The following is a 15586-nucleotide window of genomic DNA, read 5'->3' on the forward strand; positions in this document are numbered from 1 at the left end:
GATGCATATGTGTGTGCGTGTGGTTTTCATTGTAATACTAACACAATGGTCCCTCTGGTGCACAGTGTGTGCAAGGTTCACCATCATCAGCTCAGTTCGATATCCACTCAAAAGTAACAATAACCTAACTAAAAACACAAGCTTTCGACCTAATGTCCTTTTTTAAGCATAGCCGTACACAGGGTTTTCGAAATATTGAGGTACAAAAACTGAGCTTGCTCCCCTGATTTACACATGTGCATTTTAAGATGTCTGTAGGGCAAAAATTGGATAACAATGGCATTAAAACCCATGGCCATGAAAAATGTAAGCATTTGGCTTTGAAATGACAACATTTTAACAGGTAACTGATAACAGAATGATAAAAGAATTGTCTTTTTTAGGTGAATTATCGCTTTAAATTTTGAGCAGACCAAGCCTGGACATCAATATTGGATCAATATACAGACACTTACGGGTTTCTTGTCAAAAAGAAAAATTTTTAAGAAATGAAGTAGGAGATGAATAATAGCTTAAAAAAACCCAGAATATATTGTTTTTATCAATTTGGAAATATTTTGTATTGACTGTCCTAACCATAACCTATAAAAACACTTGTCAAAGCCACACATTTTACCATGTTCTATGGTTTCATGTAGGTCTGAGGACAATGAATTAATTTACTGAAAGTCTAACAAGAAAATGTAACCAAGTTTAACCAAATCTTTCACAGTATGCACACATTTATTCTTATGCATAATATGCTGAAAACGGCTCTGGTTGAGTTGTTTGCATCCCCGTATATTACTGTCTGTCTTTTAACAATTCAATCGTAACACAGCTGTCAAACATTAAATCTTTAGGTACTTTCTTATATTAACATATCACTCTTTGACCATTAAAAATGAAGCGTTGTGCTGGAAATCACGCTTGTGATTCTGTAAAAAGTAACGGTAATGCCTGCCTTCTTTGATTTGATTGGCCATCTTAGTGATTTTGACATTGCCAAGAACTGATCAGCTCATTAGAGAGAGTTGGTTATTTTGGCGGTGTACAATATATTTGCAGCACCAAAGTACAGTTATTATTAGGCAATTATTTAATGACTATTATTATACACCTCAGAAAAAAAGGACCTTGGTGACCTCAATGCTGGGTACAGCCATGGTATGACGACCATGAAGAATCAGTGTTTTACAGTGTGAAACAGGGAGCTGTAATGACCTTCTCTCTTACCTTTTCCCCAGTGTGGTTCCTCTGTGGCGGAGGGGCAAGAGTGAGGGGGTGTGAGCAGGTGCTGGAGTTGGCCAGAGGGGGCGCTGTATCAGGGCAGTTCTCTGACATCAGGCTGGGCTCCTGCTTCACTAGAATGGCTGTGAGATCCTGACTGAACGACCACATCCCTTCTGAGTCTGAGGAGAGAAATAACATACTCAAACAAACAGAAAACAGATGAATGAGGTCTGTTAAAAACTAAAGGCTTCTTTACATTTTTGTTGAAATGATAGAAATGATCTGGGGGTTGACATACGTAATGACAATACTTAACTAAAGTCCCCCAGAAGACACAAAGATCACACAAGATGCTTCTGAAGTAAAAAAAAAAAAAAAAAAAGAAAAAAAAAGTGCAACAGAATTAAACAGAATACTGGTTTCTCAAAGCACTGTTTTAACTTGACAGTTGGAGTGGTCTTAAAAATGTGGCACTAATGGCAAGAGAAATTACACAACAGCTAAAGACATCCATAAAAAAGCACCGAAGTAATGCAAGAACAGCGGTCCCTAAGTAAGGAAAAAATTAATTGCAAAATCCTGTAGACTGTGAGCCACTGATAATAAACTTATGTACAATGATACGGCAAAAAAAAAAAAAAATAATAAAAAAAATATATATATATATATATTTATATATATAATATATATATATATATATATATATATATATATATATATAAATTTTTTTTTTTCTGTATTCTGTGCTTTAGATTATCCACATTGTCTTTGAATTTTCTTCATTTGGAGGGTTTTTGTTTGCTTTAATTTTTCAGAATAACAAAAATTTTATCCACGGACAGCCCAAAAAAATTTAATAATAATTTAATGTATCACAGTGTACAAGACATTATTTAGCAATTGAATGAATCTGTGTGCTTAAAAAAAAAAAAATTAAAACAGGGCCTTACAGGCAAATGAGTATTATCTTCTCTTTATACTGTTAACACAAAAGCTTATGGGGTGGGAGGGGGCAGGTGAGAGATTGGGGGCATGTAGGGTGGCTAGAGAACAGCTCTACATGTCTGGACGCTTCAAAGGGGAGGAAAGCACTGCAAATAGAGGGAGCCCTCGTTATCACATCGCCCTCGGTAGCATTTGTGTGCAGGCTCCACTGCAGAATCGGTAAAACATTATGCGGCCTTGTAAAAGAAGGATGGCAGGTTTTTCATGTTAGTCCTCTGTTAGGGAAGGACATCAGCAGGAGTCTGATTACGACAGGAGAGCAAAGCTCTTTAGGAGTTCTGCTGTTTGGTGGAGAGAGCTGAATTTTATACTTCATAGCTCTCTGTCTGTGGGGAACCTCTGTAAAAGCGCCCAAACCATCAGTTCAGTATGGCAGATTAGACCATAAGAGTCTGTTCTTCACCACGGTACACTAAAGTAAACACACTCACAGAGTCTCTATTGTGAATAAGGGATTAACATGATTAGACCAAATGTACACTTTCTCAAAAATCTTTCAGAGGGGTCATCTCCATCTCTTGCATCTACAGGGAACCTCTCATCCTTATCTGGTATCATCCTTATGCTGGTTGAACTAGTTAACTTACTACACCATAAGGTTCAACATCCAAAACACAATATAAACATTTTAAATATTCAGATCCAAAAACTAAAGTCAGTATACGGACTTTCACTTCAGGTAAGTTTAGCATACACATTAAACGTTTTTTTTTTGCAGACGGAGTAAAGCAGTAATTCATATATTCAAATGTCATGTAAACTCAATCATGCCAGTCAAAGTCAGCAAAGTCATACTATCAGATCTAGATCCCAGCGACAGCAGCTCAGTTTGTTCAGCATATAGGGTACAACGGGGTTAAAGGCACACCCTAAGAAAAACATGTTTTTCACTACTCTCATAGTGTATGATTGCAGAAAAAAATATGTCTTTTATTGAACATTGATGGGGCAACAGATTTTGTGTGAAAATAAATAAAAGTAAAAAGTTTAAAAAGTGGCATAAAAGTGGCTTGTTGGTTTAAAATTGTTATAAATGTATGAGGTGGCAAGGTGGGCCTTTTACGCACACACGGGTTAAAAGGCTCACCAGCATGGGGAAAAAGGCACAAAGTATTTACACAAATATTTCAGCTAAAATAATACGCTGTGCCATTGTCTTCATCCGCCCGCATGAGGAGAAGTGCTTTAGTTTCACTATCTGTTCAATTTGACAAACATTTTTGACGTCGGAGTGAAAGGCATAAGGGGATGTTCAAACAGAATGCGTTTTTGCTCTTAAAAACACAAGACGCGCATAAATGTATCTAACTGCAGAGCCGCAGCGCTGATGAATAGAAAAGAGGGGTGGGTCTCGAGCGCGACACGTTGAAAAGCTGCGAGACCTGGCGCAATGGTCAAAGATGATCATCTAGCGCATATTTAAATAGAAAAACTATTAAAAAGCTGACTGTAAACAGCACTGAGTAATCACGTCATCTCCATAAGAACTTTATGATTGGCCCAAAGCAGACTTCTTACGTCAGCACGTTCTGAGTCTGACGTTGTACGTGATCATAGTACCGGTAATCTTCATTCTGCATTTACACAGAACACATTACCGGTAATTTAATGTTACAACTTCCCTTACTGGTAAATTGCCGAAACCAATTTACCGGTATTTTTGAAAAGGTCCTATTCACACATGATCTCTTGCGGTAATTTACCAGTAAAGACAAGTATGTGTGAAAGGGGCTATTGTGTCATGTATACTCAAACAAAGAATTGCCATGAACAAAAGTTGTTTATACATGTTATTTTTTACATGCAAATCTCCAAAGTCCCTCCTTATACTCTACAGACGCTACTAGGTCCTGCCCATAGGGCACTGTAAGGCTTTGATGTCTTTCAGGACAGCAGGTATCATAGTGGGGCGACTCCAGGCCGGCGGAGACGGAAGAGCGATGCTCATTAGCGGGTTTAAAGTTACTGCAGAGCAACAGGAGACAAAGTAGTGAACCAGTCAGTGCTTACTTTAACTGCCCTCTAAAGCTGCACACAGTCTTTATAGGGGCAGGTTTATGGGTCAGAGGGGATATCACATGATACTACTGAAACACCTGAACTCATTGTGGTCATCTAAACTCCCTACATGCAAAAAATTTACACATAGGGGAACAAGTACAACAGCTTGTCACTGGGACGGTACCCTCAAGGGACATCTTTGTTACTTATTTACCTCCAAAATGTACTTAATACTGGATTAATATTACTGGTCTAATTACATCTCACTACGATTTATCCTGGAAAAAGGATCATATAAATTTGTCTGTATGGCTGAAATAAGTTCCACATTTTTGACAGCTTACCTTAATTCCTCATGCCTGTAAATTGTATAATTAAATTTATTGTCAAGTTAAATGTTAAAATTGAGTTAATTCAGTTTAAACAATTATTTGTTGCATTTTTACTGTTCTTTTTATAGAAACACTCTGTATTTCTACATTGTCAATGACAATCTTGTTCAAATATCCCTCTCTCTGCTTTTTTAACAAGTCGCATCCTGCTAATATGTATGTTTTTTTACATTCTGCGTTGTACCCCTAAAGTATAACTGCCGCTGTAATCTTAAAGGAACATGTTTGCATATTTTTCTGTCAGTTCTAGAAGGCAGAGAGAAAGAAACAATAGCATGAATATGTTAAAAAAATACCAAATTCATTTTGGATGCTCAGAGCAGTAAAGTCTGGCTAAATGGACTGAGAAATCCTGCAGCACCTTTATGCTTCTTTAAAGCTCTGTTGATTTAAAGCCTGACTGGAAAGAAGCCGCAGTCTGAGCACACACTCTACTCACATAGTCAACCTAAGTTCAGGATGATGCAACTCTCTGAGCCACCCCCACCAAATTCTCCATCTGAAGCTGGAAACCAGATCCTTTTTTATTTTATGGATGTCTACAGTTCCTTGGCCTGATCATGGCGTGTGTGTGTGAGTAAGAGAGAGAGAGCGAAAGAGAGAGAGACAGACGGACGAACTGACAGAAAGAGTGAGCGAGTGTGAGTGTTGGCAGTCTTCCTGGAATTCCCAGCTTCCAATGGTAGACTGAGCTCTTGGCTAGCGCTTTGTCAAGGAACCCTGTGCTGCACGGGTGCTCCAGGAGATAAGGAGGAGAGGTGCAGAGAAAAGACAAAACAAATCTGCTGATATATGATCTTTTGAACTATGTCATTTATCAAGACTGCAAAATCTTCTCCTGATAATCTAGCATGGAGAGCTGATTTTCTGCGTGAATAATGACTAGAAAGAAGAAGAAAGAATGGGGAATGCTAAGCTGTTTGCTAACCTGCATCATCATCTGATTTGATGGGCATGGAGGGGCTCTGAGGGGCAGAGTCCCCGCTGAGAGAGTAGCTGTGTTCTGCCTGGATGTCTGGGTTTGGAGGATCCAGATCCATATCAAGCAATGGGTTCCTCTCCGCCAACAGATGATCATCAAAGAAACTGCTGAAAAGGTCATTGGAGAAGTCCTCCATCTGCTCGGAGAAGTGCTGAAGGGGAGAGACCACAAAAAAGAAAGATACATTTTATGTGAAACTTAGATGGTTGAATCTTACTTTTTGTTATAATACATTTAGTTAATTTTAGATTGGGTACTTATATGTGGCCTCAGGAAGACTAGTGACCACTGTTTTTTATTAAGCAAGGGTGCAATAAACTGATCATAATTGAAAGTAAAAATATGTATAATGTTAATAAAGATTTATATTTTAAATAAACGCTGTTCTTCTGAGCTTTCTATCCATTTTTTCTATTCCACAAAAATATTAAGCAGCACAACAATAAGAAATGTTTCTTGAGCCCCAAATCAACATATTAGAATGATTTCTGAAGGATCATGTGACACTGAAGACTGGAGTAATGATGCTGAAAATTCAGCTTTGACATCACAGAAATAAACTACATTTTTAAATATATTACAATAGAAAACAATTATTGTGTGTTATAATAATATTTAACAATATTACTGTTTTTACTTTATTTTTTATCAAATAAATGCAGCCTTGGTGCAGCAAAAGAGACTTCTTTCAAAAATGAATGAATGAATGAGGCATTTATATAGCGCTTTCATACTGTACACCCAAAGCGCTTTAAAAAATGATCTGATGATTAAAAAACATTTTTTTTTTTTTATCTTACCGGCCTCAAACTTTTGAATACTGTATGTTCTAATAGTGATGGAAGAACAAATAATAATTTGGCTGAATTCATCCCACTCCCTGATCATGATAAGCAAATATCAACTCAAATAACATCTTGAGAGGCTAATTTGATATATAGCCTCTTTTAAAATGATCATTTATATAGTCACTATTGAAATTCAGAGCAACACTGATAAATCCCTTCTATCATTCAGTTTAATGCGTGTGTCTGAAAGGTAGACCAAAAAAAGCTGTCGTCACATTACCAATGGAAGAACGTGTGAGTGCGTCTCCGCACTGAGGGTATGCGAACGTGTGTTTGCCGAGCGAGGGTGTGACAAAGGTGTGAGAGGACCTGATCGTGTTTACATCCTGGTGAACGGGGACAGGTGTGTGAATGGCACACCTGTAGGGTAGTGAGCATATAAACCAGACACTATCCACAGATCACACATACGCAACACATGCAAACATCCACACTCCCAGCACCTGTGTGAGTTCCCACACAAACCCCTAACCACGGCCAGACTTTGTGAAGAGAGGACTGGGAAAGTTCTGCTGTTATGAATGTTTACTCTGGTTGTCCCGAGTCTACCAAACAGAGCCTCCAAAAAAACAAACCTGAATTGAGAATAAGAGAGAATGGAGTATTGTACATTTATAAAAATAAAGGTTCTTTATTGGCATCGATGGTTCCACGTAGAACCTTTAACGACCATTCTACAAAAGGTTCTTTAAAGAGGACAAAGGTTCTTTGTAATAATAATTTTTGCTTGGGGAACCAAAAATGGTTCGTCTACTATGGCATCGCTGCAAAAAAGCTTTATTTGTAAGAGTGTAGTTTGCAGTATTCTGGTAAAACTTGTTCGTCACCATATGGATGCATAAGCAGAGGAAACAAACCCTGCAATGTCAGTTATCGTATTGTTTGATGAATGACATCCTGGGAACACCCTGATGATAGAGTTCACGAATTGACGCAGCTCTCCAGCCGTCAGTGCTGAGCTAATAACTACAGTTGAGAATGACAGTATAAACAGTCCCACCCTAAAACTTTGATGTTCGTCAAATGCCCCTGCTCCTGGATGTGTGGGGCGGATATGTTTGCAGACTTTATTAATCCGAACTGAAGGTGCTATTTCACAACTGTGAGCTGCATATGCATGCAGGCTGCATATACTGTAGCCTATGTTTTATGTTGCTTAATAGTGCCTAAACAATTTTGTCAATTAATCTACTAATTAATCTACTAATGCAAAATGCAAACATAATATGAAGGAGCTTTGGTAGAAACCTGCATTCACGTGTGCAACTTTTCTGTCTGTGTGGTCCTGTCTGTTATCGGAGCAGACAGTCAGAATACTTTTCTAATCGGCTGTATCTCTCTGTAGAGCACCTTCCTGTTATGACAAGTGTCAGTTAAGAGTTTCTTGTGGTGTCTGGTGTTCAGTTGGCATTATAGGGGCCAACGGTAATGATGCAATGCTGGGGTGCTGATGCAAGAGTCCTGAAATTCCACATCTGGAAAGCTCCTCAAGAATTCCAGAAGAACTTGGAAGAATGTGTCTCTTTTTGCAGATTTTGGAAGAAATGACAATAAGTCATATCTCAACACTTTCAGGTCACCTCTCAACTTTAAAAGTAGAATGATGACATTACGATAATGACATTAAAATGCAGACTGAGGGAACATGCTACTTTGAGGAATAAAAAAAGTTTGCTATTTAAAGTGGCATTGGTATAATGCCCAAATATATCAGTGGTCAGGTGGGTATACAAGCAGCTTTATTGGATCAGATTGTCCTATACAACAACAGACCTAACAGACCCTTCACATATGTACCCTAGTGGTCGAATAAGTTTTCTTTTTTTCGCTAAATGTTCTGTATGATTTCTCAAAACACAGAATGATTTTTTATCTATGCTGTAATGGGCACAACAAGGAAGAGAAAGTAGTATTTCTGCATTTTATATAAAGAAGGCCTCCAACAGCAGAGCTTCAAAAGGCATTGAAACAAGAGGAGCATACACGCATACTCATTTCTTCCTAAGCTCTCACTCTCACATATCAAAGAAGACAGAAAGTACATGCGATCAGGATATTTTTCATTTGAGAATCCTGAAAAAAAATTGTATATTTAAATAGAAAACAGTTTATTTTAAATTATACTACTTCACATTGTTTTTATATATCGTTTTGTTTTTGATCAAACATCATTGATATAATATCAATAGCAACAGTAGCATCAGACTTCTTAAAAAATAAACCTATTGGCCCCCTTTTTTTCTTCAATACATGTCTTATTCAATTCACTATTATAGCAAATACTGTCATTTAAAATATTTCTGGTTTGTCACTTCGGCTCTCCTCCAATCGGGGTGGAAAAGGAACCACAGCTGCAGCACTGCAAGAAATGTGTGTGCAGACTGAGCAATGCCCTATTTTTCCATCTGATCCATTTTCTTGAAGTAACGATTGGGTCATGTCCGGGTCTAAGCGGGCTGGTAAACTGCACGCCTGCTCGACTCATCGCATTCCATTCCCTTATTCCAGACCTCCAGCTGCACTCCAGCCAATCGGATCTCAGTATGCAAATGAGGAGAGGGGAGCTTGTCATTTTGGAGCTGGAGTGCAGGGTGCGCATGGAGCAGCTCGGTGCGGATGAAAATAACACATTAGTCTTTGGAAAAATAAATATGCTGATAAAAATCATTCAGCAGCAGTGGAATTTGGAATACAGCCAAACCCACAATGTTTTTGGGAATATGTGCCTCTCGCTGAGCAGAAGTTATTTCTGAGAACAATGAGTCACAACGGGGAGATTCACTCTCAGAGTGGCAAAAAAAGAGCAAGGGGGAGAGGGCAAGAAGTTCTTGAACTGAAGATGGAGTTTGCAGATGGTTAGTGTTTACACTGTGTGATGCAATTAAAAATATGGTTCCCTCATGTGAAGCATGAATATCAGAGCTTCAGCCACAGCATGATCTGATCAGTTTTATTTATTTACATTTCTAAATATTTAGAGCTTTCTATTCCAAGAGGCATGCATGAACTATTTTAACTCATCTGCAGTGGATCTGACGTGTTTGACCTAAATTTAAGGACACTGATGTGTGAATGTGGGGTTAAGATGCATTTTTACAGTCATATTGTCTCCAAATCAGCACATCTGTTATTTAAAGCCAGTTCATATTCTAAAATTCAGATTCCAGCTGGCAGCTGTGAGAGATCAGAGATGGGTCAGGGTGGATAGTCATGAACTAACGCTCATTATGATCCGCTCAGCATGCACGCGTGAGAGAGGGGGGAGATCGAGGGCGATCGAGGGAGCCAGGCCTCAGCAGGTGTTCACAGGTGAGGGCTGATTTAGATTACAGGCATAGCGTCAAGTTCACAGCTGCAGTCTGAGACTTCTGTAAGCTTGCCACCAGACACAGACACCACCGTCCGACCCACCTCTCTAGAGATCAGGTCACACGGGTTTCTCACCAAAAGGTTTTCAAAGGAAGCCGGTTTTTATGTGTACAACTCTTTCTGAATGCAGTACTGATAAAGAAAGTTCAGTAGAGTGAAGTCTGCGCGTGAGGTTTTATTGTAGTCCTTGCTCTCCTCCTGCTCCTTCACTCCCCCCTCTCTCTCTCTCTCTCTCTCTCTCTTTCTTAGTCATTCTCTCACTTTCTTCTTCCTCCCATTCTAACTTTCCAAATACAAAAACGTTCTCTTTAGTCCCTTCCCCCTCTCGCTTTCCTCTGGTTTCTTAATTCCAGTTCCAGATTTTTTTTAACGTTTTGCTGTCAGCCACAGAGCAAGAGAACCATGACCACAAGAGGCAGTTGGGCTTCAGCCCCACCTCCAGACAGGAGCCACTGAGGGCAACAAACCAGACGAGCTCTTCTAGAGGTGAAACGGCGGATGGCAGAGAGGTTGAGTATGAGAAAAATGTTGAAAAATTAGAACTGGATTTTCATGACTGCAGTGAAAAAGAAACTGCAACAGTGAGGCCAACTGTAACTTTCAGAGAAGAGGGTAGCAAAGGAAATGAGGACACAAGTGAACTAACGGGATATCCTAAGGAGCAAGGAATCCCCATAACCACCCTCTTTCTGCTACTGTTGCACTTCGGGAGGGGAGTGGGTCTCCAGATGTGTTCCCCATCCCCCCTTCAAAGGGCTCCCTGCACTCTGTAATTTTGCCAGTCTAAATTGCCTCTCTCAAATGAGCCTGAGGCAAAACAGCCCTGGGCAGAGGAATATCCTGTATACAGACCAAAGAGCTGTGTTAGTCTAGTCTGTCCCTGTCTGACCACAGTGAGGAAAAGGAGAGGCTTTGTTTCTTTCTAAATATATTCTCTTTTAATATATTATTAAGATGACTATTGAGAGTAACTACAAGAAACTACAAGTCAAATTTGTGAGACATTGTAACATTGTAAAACAAAGTCACAATTACTGAGAAAGTCACACTGTGAGTGATGAAATCACAATAATGAGGAACAAAAAGTCAAAATTGTGAAATATGTTGTAATATGTGTAAATAAGTTTATGGGAAAATAAATTTGCATTTGTGAGATATATGAAAAATAACTTTGCAGGTATAAATTCTCAATAATAATATAAAAATCACAATAATAAGAAAGTGTCACAATTGTGAGAAATTAAGTCATAGCTACAAGAAATAGTCAAATTTGTGAATCACATTGTAAAATATAGTCAGAATAATTAGAAAGTCACATTTGGAAGATATAAAGTCACAACTACAAGAAATAGTCAAATTTGTGAGACCACAATAATGAGAAACAAAGTCACAATTGTAAAAGATAAAGTTGCAATTATGAGATATATAGTATAATTAGTGAGACAGAATCACATTCTGAAATATAAAATCACAATAATGAGAAATAAAGTAACAAGTGTGAGATATTAAGACAACTACAAGAAATGTAAGTCACATTGTGAAATATAGACACAATAATGAGAGTCACAATGTGAAATAGAAAGTTGCAGAGAAATAAAGTGCAGCTGAGAAATATAAAGACGAAACGAGGAAGAGTAAAAAGACAATTCGATTTTTTTTTTTTACTCTGAAGCAGAAACGTGTTTTGTGGGAATTGTGATAGGAATTAAATACATTATCCATTGCAGTTATAATAAAATACATTAACTCTCATTAGCATCTTTGTTATACTCCATTTTCAAAACTGTCCCTGGAATTTAAAGTCACTATGTAATTAACATAATCAGCTGTGTCTTTGATCCTCAGTAGAGAGGGAGCCTGGGGAGACAATGGTGGAATTCTGAGTTAGGGACCTCAAGGTAAGCTGACGACATGTTCCTGCAAACACTGACACCCACCTGACATGTTTATTCAGAGCCTGAGGGGTGAGACGGAGCTAAGAGAGGGTACACAATACACATATGACTCTGCAGGGTTCACTGGCTTAGAATGTGGCTAAGAATATGTCTTTCCTGATGTGAAGAACAAGTTATACATGCTCTTACGAAAAGGTTAGAAGTCAAAAGACACACTGGGCACAAACCAAGAGCGCAGTTCTGGAAATTCTTTCTCGTCTTACCCCAAGGCTCTGCACCTCTGTAACGTAATGTGTTCCAGCTCAGACTTTCCTGTTTGATCAAGCTTTTGGCAGTAATTCAGGCCAACATCTGAGTCGCAATAACACTCTGATAGGATTTGACCAAAGCTATAGATGAGTGTGCTGGATATAAATAAGACATTAACTTGACTTGCTTCCTACCACTGCTGGTCATTTTCTCAATGAAGGAGAAGAGATATTGGAATGTTCTGTCCATCATCACAGCTCGCAGTTTGCTTCTATAATTCATCTGAGACAGAACACTCTTTGGAGGTTAAATCTAATAGATCTGAAGGGTTCACTGAACAGAGCAGTTGGTGGACACCTCTATAACATCCACAGTTCTGCAGACCCTCAGGAGAAAGACAGAGATAGTTAAAGACAGAGAGAGTGCCTGGAGAGCAGGAGGAGTTCTGGCATGTCAGTGAAATAAAACATCAGCTGCGGAATGAAGAAGAATTAATCTGGGGTAGTTTAGCACTTCAAAGCAGTTCGACATGTGAATCATTTTAAAATGACATTTTAAAATGACATCTGACTGTTCTTCAACCACAGGCAGTTATGTCAATAAGCACTAAAATATGTCTAGAATGTGGGTCTTCAGACTTTTTCAGGCCAAAGACCCCATGCTAAATTTAAATTGTACTTAATACGATTTATTCTGAGAGATACAATGAAACATTTAAGAGAAACTTTACCTTGTTAATTCAGAAGTAAACTTAATGTTGCATAATTTAACTGAAATACTGCACAAAAAAAAAATATTGAAATGAAATATATCTAGATGATATCTTTAGGCTTTTGCAATAACAGGGCAGTTCCAGGAGTGAGAACAGTCAGCGGCCACTATTATCTGTGAACAACTGCTTGTCTATAACATACTTTATAAATGCTACACAACTATTCAAAGCATCTAGCAATTAAAAAAAAAAAAAAAAAAAAATCCGATCTGGTTTGACAGGACCAGGGTTAACACACCTTTAAGGCTCAATGCACTAACTGCTGATTTAGTATTTTGTGCGTGTGTGAATGTGTGCTCACGTAAGAACACACCTCAATGACCTCTATCCTCTCTATTTGTGTCCATCATGTAAGTCGATTTAAAACCCAAGCCAAAGGTATGACAAAAGCAGCCATACTTAACCTTTACTTAGCAATACATAATGACGAAAGTACGTCAGTTGGGACTGATCGTCTAATACATTTTCCTGTGCATTACAGATAAGGGATGTGTGTGAAAACTATATGTGAGAATTACAGATATAGAGTGAATGAATTTATATCAGGTGATGGATTAGTTCTCTAGATACACACAGATTGGAAAAACTTAATTTCGGGGGCAGTCTGGGAGATGTGGGATAAATCATGTGGCTGCTATGATGAATCAAACTCCAAGATCATAGAGTTGAACTTCTGTGGCTGTATCACACCCAGAGAGTGTCATAATTCCTTCGTTCTTTACAGTCATCTTAATTGTAGCTTGCAGCCGTTGAGAGAAACAGTTAGAGCTGTATCATCTTTATCTTTGGCCTATAGTCATTCTGAAGATTATGCAACCTCTTACTTTCTTTCTCTTTATTTATCTCTATCTCTTTTTTCTTATTTGGGGCGTGTTCCATCAGAAGCATCCAGTACATCTGAGAGGAAATTCTGAAGGAATTCATTGCCTTTCCTCCAAGCCTCCCATCCAGATGCTCCTCACCTGCTCCTCCTCCAAACCCACATCCTTCACCACCAGACTCTTGCTAGTAGGTGTCCATCTATAATTCATTATTTCAGTCACATCGCAGTAAAAACAACATAGCTGGTCTTGGATGCCAACTGAGTTCCCTGTCTTCAAAGGATACACATGAAATGCATAAAATCAAATGCATCAGATATTACATAATGTGACCCTGGATCACAAAACCAGCCACAAGTCGCACGGGTATATTTGAGGCAATAGCCAACAATACATTATATGGGTCAAAATTATCGATTTTTCTTATCTGCCAAAAATCATTAGGATATTAAGTAAAGATGATGTCCCATGAAGATATTTAGTAAATTTCCTACTGTAAATATATAAAACATTTATTTTAGTGAGGGAATGCAGATCCAACTCCTCCCACCTTACATATACCTAAACCTACCCATCTCCACCCCTTGATCCCTAAACCCACCCCTAAACCTACCCATCTCCACCCCCTGATCCCTAAACCCACCCCTAAACCTACCAATCTCCACCCCTTAGATCTGGATCCAACTCCGCCCCCTGGATCTCGTGTACTGCAGTGAGGTGCTACTGGATTTTTTTGCACCCTCAGATTTCAGATTTTCAAATAGTTGTATCTCAGCCAAATATCGTCCTATCCTAACAAACCATACATCAATGGAAAGCGTATTTATTCAGCTTTGTATAAACCTCACTTTCAAAAGATTTACCCATGTGACTGGTTTTGTGGTCCAGGGTCACATATATGGTATCCATGCTGCCAATCCTTTCAGGCTCAGAGTGTACAAGACAAACTAACCAAGCAGAAAAAACCTTTAGGACAGGTGAGACCTGCCAAACCTGTAGATTTCATCTCCAGTCTTCTTCAATAGCGTTTAGACACGCTACGTGTTTTAAAAGAATGGTCTTGAATCTGACTCATCTTCTTCTCTTCGGAACACGGATAAAAGAGGGAAATCATCAGAGCACCCTTGCTATTCAGGTTTCTGTTTTTTAATCAAGTGTGGGAAGTGAATGAACAGGTAAAAGACGTCAGACTGGTAGATGACTTTGTATCATATAATGCGCCAAATTTCCTCTGAATTTTCATATGCATTTCATACAACTAGCAGATGTGCGTTAATCGCTTTTTGTCAGACTCGTATTTCCAGATTAATAAATGTCTTCACTTATTAGTGCGAAAAAGACAGATCAGAGCCTCCTGTTCATGAGATTAACACTGTGAATCAATCTCTGTCACCGGAGCCATTCTCAGTTTACAAATATGGGCAAAAAACAGCAGTATAAACACAACAATATAAATCCACAGACAGAGACAGTGTCACATCATCTCCCTTTGCACTATAGAAGTACAGCAGATATATCATATAAAGTAATTTAAATAATTAAAGCCTGAGGTTTTTCTGTGCTGTTGTGGTTCACAGATCCTCTCTGTGATCTTAGCTTTAACACACAGTAGAGTTTGACATGCTGATTTCCACCTTTCAGCACAAACCATGCAATTTCGCTAAAGTCGTGATTTAAACGGCCAGGCGTGCACACACACACACACGTTTTACTATCATTGCACGGAGTTTCCATCGACGTCTATTTTTTATTATGTGCAACTAATATTTTTCTTTCCGCTATTCAAGACAACTCAAATATATTTGCATTTTTATATTTTCATTAAAGCATTATTTAGCATGCTTGGTAGAGTAATAGTTCACACAAAAACTCAAATTCTGTCATAATTCACTCTGCTAATCTTTCTGTTGTTCCAAACTCAAATGACTTCTATTGTTTCATTGAAAACAAAATGAAGCCTCCAACTCAACTTCAAAAAGGATGCAAAAGGACCATAAAATATCTTAAATGTGGCTCATTAAAATTAGTGTACTAAGTCTT

The 15586-nt window shown here is 38.5% G+C and overlaps 1 protein-coding gene and 1 long non-coding RNA gene across 3 annotated transcripts in view; one reads left to right on the forward strand and one right to left on the reverse strand.

Annotated features, from left to right (window-relative positions):
• Positions 1–15586, forward strand: part of LOC309492753 — a 149548-nt gene that overhangs the window by 56902 nt on the left and 77060 nt on the right. The window lies entirely within an intron of this gene.
• Positions 1–15586, reverse strand: part of creb3l1 (cAMP responsive element binding protein 3-like 1) — a gene marked incomplete at its 3' end in the record, with an annotated part of 32261 nt that overhangs the window by 13218 nt on the left and 3457 nt on the right. For both annotated transcript variants that reach the window (XM_082156987.1, XM_082156988.1), the window contains exons 2-3: positions 5539–5743; positions 1216–1391 (exon numbers count right to left, since the gene is read on the reverse strand). In XM_082156987.1, coding sequence (XP_082013113.1) covers positions 1216–1391; positions 5539–5743 — 381 coding nt within the window. The remainder of the gene's footprint in view (positions 1–1215; positions 1392–5538; positions 5744–15586) is intronic.

Source organism: Leuciscus leuciscus, assembly GCF_965113295.1.
Source record: "Leuciscus leuciscus genome assembly, chromosome: 2".
Taxonomy (NCBI): domain Eukaryota; kingdom Metazoa; phylum Chordata; class Actinopteri; order Cypriniformes; family Leuciscidae; genus Leuciscus; species Leuciscus leuciscus.